At 54.0% G+C, this 14,360-nt stretch overlaps 1 protein-coding gene across 5 annotated transcripts in view; it reads right to left on the reverse strand.

Moving 5' to 3' along the window:
* Positions 1 to 14,360, reverse strand: part of CADM3 (cell adhesion molecule 3) — a 146,466-nt gene that overhangs the window by 20,730 nt on the left and 111,376 nt on the right. For all 5 annotated transcript variants that reach the window (XM_084613750.1, XM_084613751.1, XM_084613752.1 and 2 more), the window contains 2 exons: positions 8,738 to 8,828; positions 8,233 to 8,402 (listed from right to left, as the gene is read on the reverse strand). In XM_084613750.1, coding sequence (XP_084469876.1) covers positions 8,233 to 8,402; positions 8,738 to 8,828 — 261 coding nt within the window. The remainder of the gene's footprint in view (positions 1 to 8,232; positions 8,403 to 8,737; positions 8,829 to 14,360) is intronic.

The raw sequence follows: 14,360 nt of genomic DNA on the forward strand, positions 1-14,360 counted from the left end.
TCTCAGCACTGGGCCCTCCCCACACAGCTCTGCTGATGCCTCTCAATCCTGACCTGCAGACCCGTGCTCTCCCAGCCCTGGGCTCCCCCCAGTGCTCTGCCAGTGCCCCCCACTGCTGTCACAGGTTCAGGCCCCTACTGTCACAGGTTCAGATGAAGATTGTGAGCTCTTCCCAAAAGAATGTGTGCTTGGTCAGCGCCAGCACAAGGGCCCTGATCCTGGGAGCTATACAATGTATAGCAGCGACCCAATATGGGGGTGCGTCAGTGCCGTTTGGCCTTTGCTTAGCTCCACCCCTCCTTCCTTACAGGCTCCTCCCAGCCTCAACCCCTTCTTATTTGACTTCTTCTCCCTCTTGCCTTCCTGGGGGAGGGGAGGCAGCCCCTGCCATCTGCTGTTCTGTGGCTGTCATATTCATTGCCAATTCCACATGAAGACTCCTTCCCAGCCATTGCTCTCCTCTGCTGCCCACATGGACGGGCCTTTTCCTCTTCCCCAGGCCCCTCCACTTCTCCTTGCTGCCCGTGCCCTTCCGCTTCCCCTCACTGCCCGGGACCCTTCCCCCTTCCCCTCGCTGCCCGGGGCCTTTTCCTATTCGCTGTGCTCCTCCTCTTCCACTCACTGCCCCAGCTGGCTCTGGCTATAACCATTGTAAAGTTGAACTCCATGGTCTGGATCCATGGAAAAGAGCCCTCACTTGGTGCTCTTCCCCCTTGGTCTGCACCTGCCCCTCTAGTGCCCTTACTCAGCCTCACACAACCTCCACATGCCCCTGCCCATATGCCCCTCCCTGCCTCCCTTCATCCTGGCTCTGTGCCCTTCAGGCAGTATAGCCCTGTTAGCTTCTGCTTAGGAGCCCTGGGTGTTATGAGTTCTGGTAGCTCTCAGTCTATGTCTGTGATGGGCCTAGCAGCCCAATGAAGCATTTGCCAGGCATCTCTTTGGCATTTCACTGAAGCTTTCCGGGCATGCCCTTGTCCGGCTCTCAGTGTAACGCAGGAGTGTCCCCTCGGGCAGGAGCTAAGGAAGTGCATGAGGGGCTGCCTCTGGATCACTATGTGGCATGGTGTTGTAACAACTGGGCCTACATATTGACCCAAATTGTGAGCTCAACTGTGAAATGACTGTAGAAGTTCATAAGTTGTTACAATACCCTATAATGACTCACGCTGATGGGGAAAGGTACGAAGGGAGACAGAATAGTTGAATTAGTCCAGACAAAAAGGCCTAGTTAATATAAGTCAAGGATTGTGTTGAAATTACATGGTTAAAAACAGGAGATGTGGAGCAGGAAATGAATGAGCCAAAACTGATATGTCAGAAATGAGGCCTAACTGGGGGACAAAATAACGAGGGGAGGAGCTATTCCATCCATCACTCCCTTTTTGAGTCCTTAAAAGAACGAGATTTTGTGGGAAGGAAAGAACAAAAAGAAGAACAGAAGGGAAGGACAGAGGGTCCTGGAGTGAACTTCACCATCATGGCTGCCATGCCCAGGGCTTCCTGGGACTCCAGGGCAGATCCTGATCCCAAGAAGTGTCTTGACCACACCGGGCCAGCGCAAGGGACCCAGATGACATGGCCACCCCTCCGGCTCCAGCTGAATCCCAAACACCACCTGGGATGATCGTTACCACCATCTTTGATACCACCTATGTCAGTAGTTCTCAACCTTTTTGGGCTCCAGACCCATTTGCAAATGTTTATGGCCTGCTGCAACCCAGTAAATAGTCTGGAGGCAGAGGCCCTGGTAGGGTTACCATATGTCTGGGTTTTCCCGGACATGACCTCTGTTCTGGTCCTCCAACCTCCGTCTGGGTGGATTTTTGAAATACGAACAAATGTCCATGATTTTTCCTTGCTCGTCCTTTCCCCTTGCCTTCTGGAGAGCAGCGGCTGCTAACAGGGCACCCAGCTCTGAAGACAGCGCTGCCGCTCTGCAGCAGAGCAGAAATAAGGGTGGGATGGGATGGTTCTGCCATAGAAACTATACCCCCTCTTCAACTCTCCCTCCCCCTGGCAGTGTCCTCTATTTCGGAACTTGAAATATGGTAACCCTTGGCCGTGGGGTGCTTTCAGTCGGATCCTGCCTCCCCTCCCAAAAGAGTTGCGTCCTGCCTGGCACTCACCCCACAGTGCAGCTCCTGGGCTGTGGGGCTGGCTGGACTTGGCTCTCCACTCTGGGCATTGCAACCTCTGGGACTGCAGCACAGCTGAGGTTTGGCCCCGCCCCCCTGACTAGACCAAATCTGCGTGAGTGGAGTTGTGATCTGGCTCTTGGGGTTGCAGTGCCACTCACTCAAATTTGGCCTACCCGGACTCCCGTCATCATGATGGCTGGGCCAAACCTGAGTGGTGCTGAGAGCCAGAGGTTGCAGTGCCTGGAGCAAGGAGGTGAGCCCAGCCAGCCCCAGGGGACACACAGGAGCTGCCACTCAACCCTTTGAAACATTCTGGTGACCCAATTTTGGGTCCCGACCCACAGGTTGAGAAACCCTGGTCTAAGAGACTGTCAAACAGCATGGGGGTGGGGGTTTCCATTCTAAAAACTGTCCAGCTGAAGGGAAAGGGATCTAGCGATGCTGTTACAATGCCAGCCTGACTTCATATTTTACATGGTAAAGGTTTCAACTGTTTCCCTTCTTTTCTGTACATTAATAGAAGGCTAAAGGGATGTTTAATGGTGTGTTTGCCCAGGGACAAAGCAGGCTGAGGTCTCTGGATACCAACCCCCTGGACCCTGTTTAGCACTGTTAGTGTCAGACAGTGACTCAGTGAAGTTAACACCTTTGGCTCATTTATTAATACTCCAGTGAGCAGGACTCTCGGCAGTGCAAGGCACTGGCAAATGTGTGTTTGGGATCTGCGTGCAGGGGCCAAACAGGGAGATTGGAACGGGCAAAACCAGAGCCTGTTCTGTGGTGGGGTTGCTGAGGGAGTCTGCATCCCCCCAGGGAGCCCTTCTCCCCACTGACTCCCCCGCAAGGCATGTGAGCAGCTGATACACTGGCCATGTTACAGTCTCCTGGTGCAGACTCCACTGCTGCTTTCCTACAAGCTTTGCAAAATATGCCCCAAGATTTGTGTCCAGTTCTCAACTGCCAAGCACCTTGTGTAGTCACTTACCCCAGTGAGTTGTGGGTACCCAGTGTGAGCGGGACTCACTGTGATGTAAAGGAGGCACAGGGTGCTGGCAGCTGGGTCTGAACCAGGTCTGAAGCCCCTGTGATCTGCACTTGATAACAACGAAGGAAGGGATTGCTCTGCTCGGCTGCAGACAGTATGCGACTCAAACAGGGACAAGCTCCAGCACCCGGGGAACTCAAACTATTGGGAGCTCTGCTCCTGGGGGGTTACCTCTCCTGGTCTCTTCTGGGAGATGATTAAGCTAACTCAGCACCAGTCCACATTCCTAGGACTTCAATGACCTGGATACTGGAAAAAAGAAAAGGAGTATTTGTGGCACCTTAGAGACTAACAAATTTATCTGAGCATAAGCTTTCATGAGCTAGAGCTCACTTCATCACTTTTCATGTTGCATCCGATGAAGTGAGCTGTAGCTCATGAAAGCTTATGCTCAAATAAATTTGTTAGTCTCTAAGGTGCCACAAATACTCCTTTTCTTTTTGTGGATACAGACTAACATGGCTGCTACGCTGAAACTTGGATACTGGAGAATCCATTCAGAGAAGAAGCCATCCTAGATCTGCTGATATGAAGAAATTGACTGAGAGAGAATAAAAGGGAGGCCAGGGACCAGTAACCCTGGTCTGCCAGAACACAGCATAAAGGGCTCACCACATGCAGCAAGGCAGGGGCATTCAGTGTGGAAAAGCACATTTGGGGACTCCAGAAATCTAGCAAGCACAGTCCAATGGAAGAGCACATCAGAGTGCACACGGGGCGGTGGCGGTGACTGAGGAGCTCCCCGAGACTCTGATCCCTTGGAGAAGGAACAAGACATGGTCAGTTGGCTTCAGAGGTGGGGAAGTCACTTGCTTTGGAAATGGAGGGAGTGGAAAGCAAACAACCATCAAAAGCCAACAGAATCCAATAAGGCTCCTAGGGAGAAAAGAAAGGAGAGGATGGAGCTAACTCTGCCAAGGGGGAAGGAGGGGCTTTTGCCACAAATGTCGGGGGGAAGACGAAGAGAGAGGGTGCAGCAGAGACATGAGTCAGTGCGAAAGGGAATGAAATCTGACCGAGACACTGAGTACCTATCAGAAAGCTCTCTGTACCAAGCAACATATGGATGAGGAATGGGGACAAATGAATTGAGGAAGTTTCGGATAGAAAACTAGCAAGAGAGTCCATGAAAAATGTGAAGATAGGCAAATGGGCGATGTATCAATATCGGGACAATGTGAGTCCCAGGGAGGCACAGGGACGAGCTAATGGACTTACATGCCAGAGCAGTAAAGAAAAGTCCTGGAGAGTTAGGAAGGTTCCAGGGGGCGGGTGCTAGTTTTTTAGAAAAGATCAACAGCAATCCTGGCATTACAGTCAGTTCACTTTGACCCTCTGCCCCTTACAAAATGATGGACTATTAAAGTGAAAGCTCCCTCAATCTGTGCATGGAGGATACCGAGGCGGTGAGCAATAAGCAGCACTGGGAGCTGACTGAGAATGATGGAGAAGAGACAAACTTGATTTTGTTTTTTTGGCTAGAATTCTACAGTAGGCAGCAAAAGAGGAGATGGTACTGGAGCTGCCGCATATCTGGAGTTTGGTTTCCTGTCACACGGAACCTCTGCTCACCTCAGTCGCTCAGATTGACTCGGGAGTTGCTGAAAACTGGAGGAAGAATTGCCAAAATAACCCAGCCAATTCACAATAATGGACCATGAGATAGAACTGTGCTGGGAACCAGGGATGGATGGATGGGAGGTCACAGAAAGAAGCAGATTTCCAGAAGTAGTCAGCATGCAGAATCAGGGCCACATTTCTAAAGAGCTAAGCGTGCTGCACACGTTTGGTGGTACTCAGCTCCTGAGAATCCAGCCCTGGATGTCACAGTGGGAGCGGCTCTGTACCAAGCACTTTCAAACATGTGTCCCTGAGAGCGCTTGAAAGCCAGGCCCTGCTGGTCTTGGAGGGGGCTGCACAGCCATGAAATTCACCAACAACCCCCACTAGGAGGAGCTGGAAACACCAGTGGGGACACAGAACAGATCCCAAGGCAGCAGGAGATTAGAGTGATCATAATCAGAACCCTGAACGGTACATAGCTCTGTTCCACTTGCAGAGCACACTGACTCATTAAACATAGGCAGGGAATAGCAGTAGCAATGTCTTGGAAATGCAGCACGTGCAGCAAGTGAAAAAACCACAGCAGCCTGAATAGCCCATGGGAAGAGAATCCAGGGCAGCCGGCAATTCTCCATGGGGCTGCAGGCAATCTGCTCCCCTCCTGCTCTGCATGGGGGGCTCGAGGAGCAGGTTATACATGAGCTGCTAATGCACTGGAGCAGGAACAGAGGGATTACACCCTAGGGGCTCTATGGGACGGTGGCTGTGCCAGGGAGACTGTTCAGTTCTGGACAGCTCAGAGAAATGATCTGGGGCTGGGAAGACTCAGTTAGGGGAAGAGATGAAGGGCTGAAGTTACCAAGGGCTCAGCAGCCCATTATTCTCCATGGGGCTGGGGCTAAGCCTCCTTTGTTGTCAATGGGAGCTGGGAGGAGTCAGGCTTTTTTGAACATCTGGCCCTAAATTGGCTTACAAAAAGGAATGAAAAGACAGTGGAAGACACACCTAAACCCCTCCGCACAAGGGTGACGGGATTAAGGAAACTTCCCTAGCCTCATTTGCATCAAGGATGGGACAGGGAGGCATCCCCATTAGCATACAGAATGGAGAAGAGAGATTATAAGGCAAGAACTGCACTGAACTCTGGGGGATCTCTGCTCCAGCTGTTAATGAACCCACACCTGCACACACCCAGCTCAGTAGTTATCAGACCAATTCTAGTAATAAATCCTTTATTGGTATCCAAAATACTGAACCTGCCTAATTGCATTGTGAGCTCCCTTGAAGGAACACGGCCGATAGCCAAGAATGAGCAGTTCCTATTGTCTAGCCTGAACAAAACAACTTTGGTATCCTCCCTTGAGCCATCAGTTTACCCATAAACAAATCTAGTGTTCTCCCTTGAACCATTGTTGTTTCCCTACCAATACTCAAGTAAGTGCTCGGATGTTTGTATCCAACATCTGCATCAGTTCCATTGGGACTTCATTAAGTTAGATTTAATATTGTAACTGTTTTGTTTGTTTGGCTCCCCTTGTACGGTTATTACCTGGCAATAAATAACTTTCGTGGTTAAGCTGGTTGCTTTCCTCTCTCTCTCTCTCTCTCTCTTTCTCTTTCGCAACGCTCCTTGTACTTAAGCTGAAGATCCCTGCAGCACCCAAAAATCCTGTGGGGTTTGCTCATCAAGTGGGCTACTACCAGAACAATTATAACGAGAAAGTGGGGATAGGGACGAGCTGAACCTGGGATATATGAGGGTGGCAGCTTGGAAGTGCTGCTCGACTCAGCCTGCTGAGTCCAGGGGCATATAAGAGGTCAGTGTGGGAGTGCTGATTAACCCGGTCCTCTCAGACGCGCTCTGTTAATGTGTGTGTTCTTCTGATTCTGGGGCTGGAAGAACCCAGCCCTGGGAAACCTAGGTCCTGCAGGCTCCACTGTGAGGGAACTTGCAGAAGGGAGAAGTAGAGCTCCATGAGAACACAAGTGACACAAGCAGTACATGGATAGAATTACAGACACCCCCCCGCCCCGCTGCCTGAAGAGTAACTCTAATAATTGAGTGTACCCCAAGTAATGGGCAAATCTGGTCCATCTGTTCTGGGAGAGGAGGGCGGAAAACCAGGGAGTTCAGCCTGTGAACATGTGCAGGGTGTTAACAACCATAAGAGAGAGGGCACACTCAGTTCAGTATCCCACACAGGGTGCAGTTCGGAGCAGTGGGCTGCCATCCCAGAGGGGGAGAGCGATCTGAAACTTCGGGAGATCCTTCTGAGAGTGTGCGGGTGGATCTGGCTAGGGGACAGGTGGGAGTCCCATCCCATGAGACTAGACAAACACCTCCAAACTTCCTACAGAGCTAGTCCTGCACTGCCCCGGGGATACTCTAGAAGGGACCAGCAGGGTGTTTCCAGCTATTGTAGTCCCTGACATTCAGGGCCAGCTTTTCCTCCCCATTGCTGGCTGCCCTCTTCCCATATCACTATCCACAGGTGGGTAGCTGAGCAGACCAGCCCCCTCCCTGCCCCAGTTCATCTCTTGTCCTTACAGCAGCAGATAATGACTGAACCCAGCCCAGGCTGCGTGGCTCTCTTCCCAGCTCCCCACAAGCTGTGCTCCCTCCTCCTGCACATGGGCTCCCCAGCCAAGCAACACCCATCAGCTCCTGCAGGGCTCTGGAGAGGCAATCTGCTCCCCTCCTGCTCTGTATGGGGGGCCCGAGGAGCCAGTGGGGAGGGAGGGGAGCAAATGAACAGGAGAGAAGGAGGGAAGAGTGAGCATAGAAGCGCAGTGAGGAGTGATCCAGGGGGAGAGTGGGGAGTAGGGAGGGGAGAACAGCAGAGAAATACCAGAGAAGGAAGAAAAGAGGAACAGGTTGGAGGAGGCAGCAGCAGCTTCACGGAGCCTGTGCCAAAGAAGCAGCTGCAGGAGCTCAGAGACAAGCCCCCTGAGGCTCAGCATCTGCAGTTGGCTGGGTCCATGCTGGGTCCGTCCGTGGGACACTGCAGTGTACTTCCAAAGAGCATCACCCCTGGCAGTGGGCGTACCCAACACACTGCTCCCCGGATAGGGGTGTTCCCAAGACACCTAGAGCTCCCCAGCAAGGGGTGTTCCCAAGACATTGGGGCTCCCCGGTAGGGGTGTTCCCAACAAACCCTGGGCTCCCCAGCAAGGGTCGTTCCCAATGCGCCTGGGGCTCCCCAGCAGGGGGTGTTCCCAATATACCCAGAGCTCCCCGCCAGGGGTGTTCCCAACACACTGGGGCTCCCCGCAGGGAGTGTGCGGCACAAACCCAGGGGCACACATCACATGGCTCCAGCAGTGGGGGATGAGCCCCACAGAGGGACAACTCCACTGTTCTTGGCAGCATATCGCAGAGGCTCCGGGGAGCCGAGTGCAAGGCGAGGTTTGGGTGCTAGTCCCCGGAGAGGGGAGGAGGCAGCAAGCAGGCGCTCCACCCCCTGTCTGGTGCCCAATGCTTACCATTGATGTCCAGGTTGTACCTCACTACAACGCTACCCATGGTGCTGGTGGCCATGCAGATATAGGTGCCACTGTCGCTCTTGTTGAGGAAGGGGAGGGTGAGGACACGGTTGGTGTTTGGACGTAGGGGAACATCGCTGCCCTCCTTCGTCCACAGGAACTCCTGGGGGCTAAGAGGACAGGGGTTAGTGAAAGGCAAGGGGCGCTTCCCCGAGGGGCATACACCCATGCAGCAGCAGGTGCTGGCTTCAGAGGTCAGCCCAGCTAGGAATTCATTACAGCAGCTTCCATTTCCCAGGGGAGCTTCCCCCACGGTCCCCGAGGCCCTTGCAGACTGTGACAAAGGCCTGACTGCATCCCACTGAACTGGCAGGAGCTGCAGCACCCCCGGGACAGGCCCTAGCAGCAAGGCTGTAGCCCGGTGAAGAGAGCTATGAGGGGTGCTGCAAGCAGCCCTGCAGGAGAGGACGGGAGCCAGAGGGGCTGGGGAGGGGTAGACGCTTACATCGGATTGCCCTGGACTTCACACTGCAGCCGCAGCTCCTCGCCCTCCCTAGGGTAGGGGGGGTCTGGCTCGATCGTTGCTGTTGGCTTAACTGGAGAGAGGGAAAAAAGAGAAAGGTAAAAATCAAAATTCTGGAGCACGTTCTGTGCTGCCCCTTCTCCCGCCCACGGTGCCCCTCCCACCACAACCATGGCATGTCCCTCACTACACCCTGAGCTTGTCCCTCCCTCGTTTCAGCTGCAGCGTGCCCCTCCCTCCATAAACCCACAGCGTGCCCTTCTCTTCCTACACCTGCAGCGTCCCCCTCCCTCCCTACACCCACAGCATGCCTCTCCTTCCAAACATCGGCAGCATGCCCCTCCCTCTAAACACCAATGCTTGTTCCCCCCACCGCACACCAATACTGTGTACCTCCCTCCTTCCCTACACCTGCAGCGGGCCCCTCCTGCCACACACCTGCAGTGTGACCCTCTCTCCACATGCCCACAGCGTGCCCTTCCCACCATTCACCCGCAGCATGCCCCTCCCTCCCTACACCCGCAGTGGGATGTGCGTATGTAGGGGGTGCTTAGCGGTAAGCTGTGTGTGCGTGGCGGGCGTTAGTGTTGGGCTGTGCGTATGGGGTGGTTAGTGGTGGGCTGCGTTTTTGAGGGATTGGTTAGCATTGGGCTCTGTGTGTGTATGGAGGGGTTAGTGGTGGGATGTGAGTGTGAAGGGGTGGTTAATGGTGGGCTGGGTTGTGTGTGCGCGTAGGGGTGGTTAGCGGTGGGCTGTGTGCGTGTACAGGGTGTTTAGCGATGCCATGTGTGTGTGCGTAGGGGTGGTTAGCGGTGGGCTGTGTGTGCATATAGTGGGTTGTTAGCGGTGGGCTGAGTATGTGTGTAAGGGATATTTAGCGGGGGATTAGTATATGCACAAGGGCTGTTAGCAGTTGGCTGTGTGTGCATGGGGTGGTTAGCAGTGGACTGTGTGTGTGTACAAGGGCTGTTAGCAGTTGGCTGTGTGTGCATGGGGTGGTTAGCAGTGGACTGTGTGTGTGTACAAGGGCTGTTAGCAGTTGGCTGTGTGTGCATGGGGTGGTTAGCGGTGGACTGTGTGTGTGTACAAGGGCTGTTAGCAGTTGGCTGTGTGTGCATGGGGTGGTTAGCGGTGGACTGTGTGTGTGTACAAGGGTGGTTAGCAGTTGGCTGTGTGTGCATGGGGTGGTTAGCGGTGGACTGTGTGTGTGTACAAGGGCTGTTAGCAGTTGGCTGTGTGTGCATGGGGTGGTTAGCGGTGGACTGTGTGTGTGTACAAGGGTGGTTAGCAGTTGGCTGTGTGTGCATGGGGTGGTTAGCGGTGGACTGTGTGTGTGCATGGGGTGGATAGCGATGAGATATGTATGCGTAGGGGTGGTTAGCGGTGGGCTGTGTGTGTCCGTGGGGTGGTTAGCGGTGGGCTGTGTGTGTATAGGAGGGTGGTGAGTGGTGGGCTGTGTCTACATAATGGGGGTTAGCGGTGGGATGCGTTTGCGTAGGCGATGGTTAGTGGCAAGCTGTGTATGGGTGGGTGGGGTTAGCAGTGAGCTGTGTCTGTGTAGTGGGGGTTAGTGGTGATCTGTGTGTGCATAGGGGCTGGTTAGCAGTGGGCTGTGTGTGCACTGGGGACGGTAACAGTGGGATGTGTGTGCATAGCAGTGATTAGCAGTGAGATGTGTGTGTGTGTGTGTCTGTGACGCTCTGTACCTTGGGGGAACACCCGACACCCCCATGTTCATATTTATAAAATGACTGTGTGGTATCCAATACAAAGATTATCATGTTGGGTGTCTTCGGAAGGCTCATGATGCACTGAGCATGGTTGTTATAGTGATGTTATAGTAATTGTTACAGTAATGTTATAGTAAGGTTATAGGTTATAAATTTCATGTATATAGTTATGAGGCTGAAAATGTATCCTCATGGCTTAAAGCAAGCCCATGCAAAAACTCTCCAAGAACAGAGAGCCAGTTCACATGTCATGAGAGGAGCTATGGGACAAACCCAGCCCAGCCTCACAGGAACAATGGACGCTGGCCTCGGCAGCAACAAAAGAATCTGTTAGACCCTCCAGGGAGTCACTGCCCTTCCTTTGGTCAATTTGGAACTGCGATGAGGTAATGCTCACCTGACTCTGAAGGTGGGGGGCGGGGGCAAAACCAAGAGGGAAGAAAGAACATGATAAAAGGGAGAGAAGTTTGCCATGCTCACTCTCTCTCTTCCACCTAAATCTACAGACACCACACCAAGCGACTGAAGTGCTGACCAAAGGGGAGAGCCTGGCTGAAGAACAACCAGCCAGCCTGTGGTGAGAAGCATCTAAGTTTGTAAGGACATTGAAAGTGTTAAGATCAGCTTAGAATGCGTTTTGCTTTTATTTCATTTGACCAAATCTGACTTGTTATGCTTTGACTTGTAATCACTTAAAATCTGTCTTTATAGTTAATAAATTTCATTGTTTATTCTACCTGAGGCAGTGTGTTTGGTTTGAAGTGTGTCAGAGGCTCCCCTTGGGATAACAAGCCTGGCACACATCAATTTCTTCGTTAAATTGACGAACTCATATAAGATTGCAGTGTCCAACGGTCATAACTGGACACTGCAAGATGGAGGTTCCTAGGGTTGTGTCTGGGAATGGAGATATTGGCTAGTGTCATTCGCTTGTAAGTAGTCTGTGCGTGAACCGCCCAGGAGTGGGGGTTCTCACAGCAGGGTAAGGCTGGCTCCTAGAGTCAAGGCTTGGAGTGGCCTAGCAGATCACCGGTCCAGATAACACAAGAGGGGAACGTTACAGTGTTGGGGTGGTAAGTGGAGAGCTGTGTGTGCGTCAGGGTGGTTAGTGGTAGGATGTGTACATGCATTGAGTGGTTAGGTGTGGGCTGCGTGTGCTTGGGGGTGTCATTGATGGGCTGTGTCTAGGTAGGGGGGTTAAGCTGTGGGCTGCGGCTGTGTAGAGGGGTTAAGCTGTGGGCTGTGTGTGCATAGGGATTGGTTAGTGGTGAGCTGTGTGTATGCAGCGGTGGTTAGTGATGGGATGTGTGTGCATGTTGGTGGTTAATGGTGGGCTGTGTGTTTGTGCATGGGAGGATAGTGGTAGCTGTAATTGTGAGTATTAGTGCTCATCAGTGGGCTGTGTGTACGTAGGGATGGTTAGTGGAGGGCTGTTTGCGTATTAGTGATTAGAAGAGGACTGTGTGTCTTTCGGGGGGTTAGCGGTAGGCTGTGTGTGCGTGTAGGGGGTGGTTAGTGGTGGGCTTTGTGTGAGTGGGAGTAATTAGTGGGGGGGGTGTTGATCAAGTTGGTTAGTAGTGGGCAGTGTGTGTGTTGAGGGTGGTTAGCATTGGGCTGTGTGTGCTTAGGAAGTGGTTACTGGTGAGCTGTGTGTGGATTGGGGGGTTAGCAGTGGGCTGTATGTCTGTGTATGGGTGGTTAGCGGTGGGATGTGTGTGTGTCTGGAGTCGTGGTGGGGGCGTAGCGGTGGGCTGTGTTTGTACATGGGGAACAGTTAGTGGTGCGCGTGTACGTGGGGGGGGGTTAGCGATGGGCTGTGTGTACATAGCGTTGGTTAGCAGTAAGCGCTTTGTGCGTGGGGATGGTTAGCAGTGGGCTGTGTGGGCATGTAGAGGGTGGCTAGCGGTGGGCTCAGTGTTTGCCTGGAAGGGTTAGCTGTGGACTGTGTGAGTGTACGGCGTGGCTGGTGGTGGGCTATGTGTGCGCAGGGTGGTTAGTGATGGGATTTGTGTGTGCGCAGGGGGAGGTTAGTAGTGGGCTGTGTGTATGGATGGGGTGGTGAGCAGTGGGATGCACGTGTGTGAAGGGGTGTTTAGTGGTGGGCTGTGTGTGTGTGTATTAGTGATTAGCAGTGGGCTCTTTGTGCATGGGGGTGATTAGCAGTGGGCTGTGTGTGTGTGCAGGGGATGGTTAGCAGTGGGCAGTGTGTATGGATGGGGTGGTGAGCAGTGGGATGCACGTGTGTGAAGGGGTGTTTAGTGGTGGGCTGTGTGTGTGTATTAGTGATTAGCAGGGGGCTCTTTGTGCATGGGGGTGATTAGCAGTGGGCTGTGTGTGTGTGCAGGGGATGGTTAGTGGTGGGCTGTGTGGTTGGGGTGGGATGTGTGCACATAGGGGACAGTGAGTGGTGGACTGTATGTGTCTAAGAGAGTGGTTAGTGGTGGGCTGTGTGTACGTATGAAGTGGTTAGTGGCGGACTGTGCGGCAGGGTTAGCGGTAAGCTGTGTCTACATCAGGGGTGGGCAAACTACGGCCCGCGGGCTGGATCCAGCCTGCGAGCCGTTTTAAGCCGGCCTGCGAGCCGCACCACCCGGCTCGGCCCCACTCTGGCTGGGTCACTGGGTCAGGAGGCCGCACTACGGGGCTCAGCCCCACTCCGGCTGGGGTGCAGGGTTGGAAAGCTCTGGGAAGCTGTGGCATGGCCCTGTTCCGGCTCCTACGCGCTCCAATGGCCCCCTCCGGCACTCCAATGGGAGCTGCAGGGGCAGTGCTTGCGGATGGCGCAGCGTGCAGAGCCACCTGGCCATGTCTCCGCATAGGAGATGGAGAAGGGCCATGACACTAGTTCCGGGAGCCGCTTGAGGTAAGCGCCGCTCGGAGCCTGCACCCCTGAGTATCTCCCCACACCCCAGCCCCCTGCCCCAGCCCTGATCCCCCTCCCGCTCTCCAAACCCCTCGATCCCAGCCTGGAGCACCCTCCTGCACCCCAAACCTCTCATCCCCAGCCCCACTCCAGAGCCCACACCCCCATTGGGAACCTGGACCCCTTCCCACAGCTCTGCCCCAGCCCTGATCCTCCTCCCACTCTCCAAACCCCTTGATCCTAGCCCAGAGACCCTCCTGCACCCCAAACCTCTCATCCCCAACCCCACCCCAAAGCCTGCACCTCTAGCCAGACCCTGCACCCCTTCCTGCATCCCTGCACTAGCCCTGATCCCCCTCCTGCCCTCTGAACCCCTTGATCCCAGCCCAAAGCACCCTCCTACACCCCAAATTCCTCAGCCCCACCCCAGAGCCCACATCCCAACCCCAATTTTGTGAGCATTCATGGCCCGCCATACAATTTCTATTCCCTGATGTGGCCCTCGGGCCAAAAAGTTTGCCCACCCCTGGTGTACATAGTGGGGTTATCAGTGGGCTGTGTGTACGTAGGCGATGGTTAGCAGCAGGCTGTGTGTGCATGGGTGGGGTTAGCGGTGAGCTGTGCCTACGTAGTGGGGGTTAGCAGTGGGCTGTGTGTGCGTAGGGGATGGATAGTGGTGGGCTGTGTGTGCGTAGGGGATGGATAGCGGTGGGCTGTGTGTGCGTAGGGGATGGATAGCGGTGGGCTGTGTGTGCGTAGGGGATGGATAGTGGTGGGCTGTGTGTGCGTAGGGGATGGATAGCGGTGGGCTGTGTGTGCGTAGGGGATGGATAGGCTGTGTGTGCATGGTAGGGGGTTAGCAGTGAGCTGTGTGTGCGTCAGGGTGGTAGCAGTGGGATGTGTGTGTATGGCGTGGCTAGCACGGGGCTGTGTGTGGGGGGGTAGCTCTGGGCTGTGTGCGTGACAGTGTGGTTAGCAATGGGTTGTATGTGTATGGAGTGGTTAGCAGTGG

Source organism: Lepidochelys olivacea, assembly GCF_965140295.1.
Source record: "Lepidochelys olivacea isolate rLepOli2 genome assembly, chromosome: 24".
Classification (NCBI taxonomy): Eukaryota; Metazoa; Chordata; order Testudines; family Cheloniidae; genus Lepidochelys; species Lepidochelys olivacea.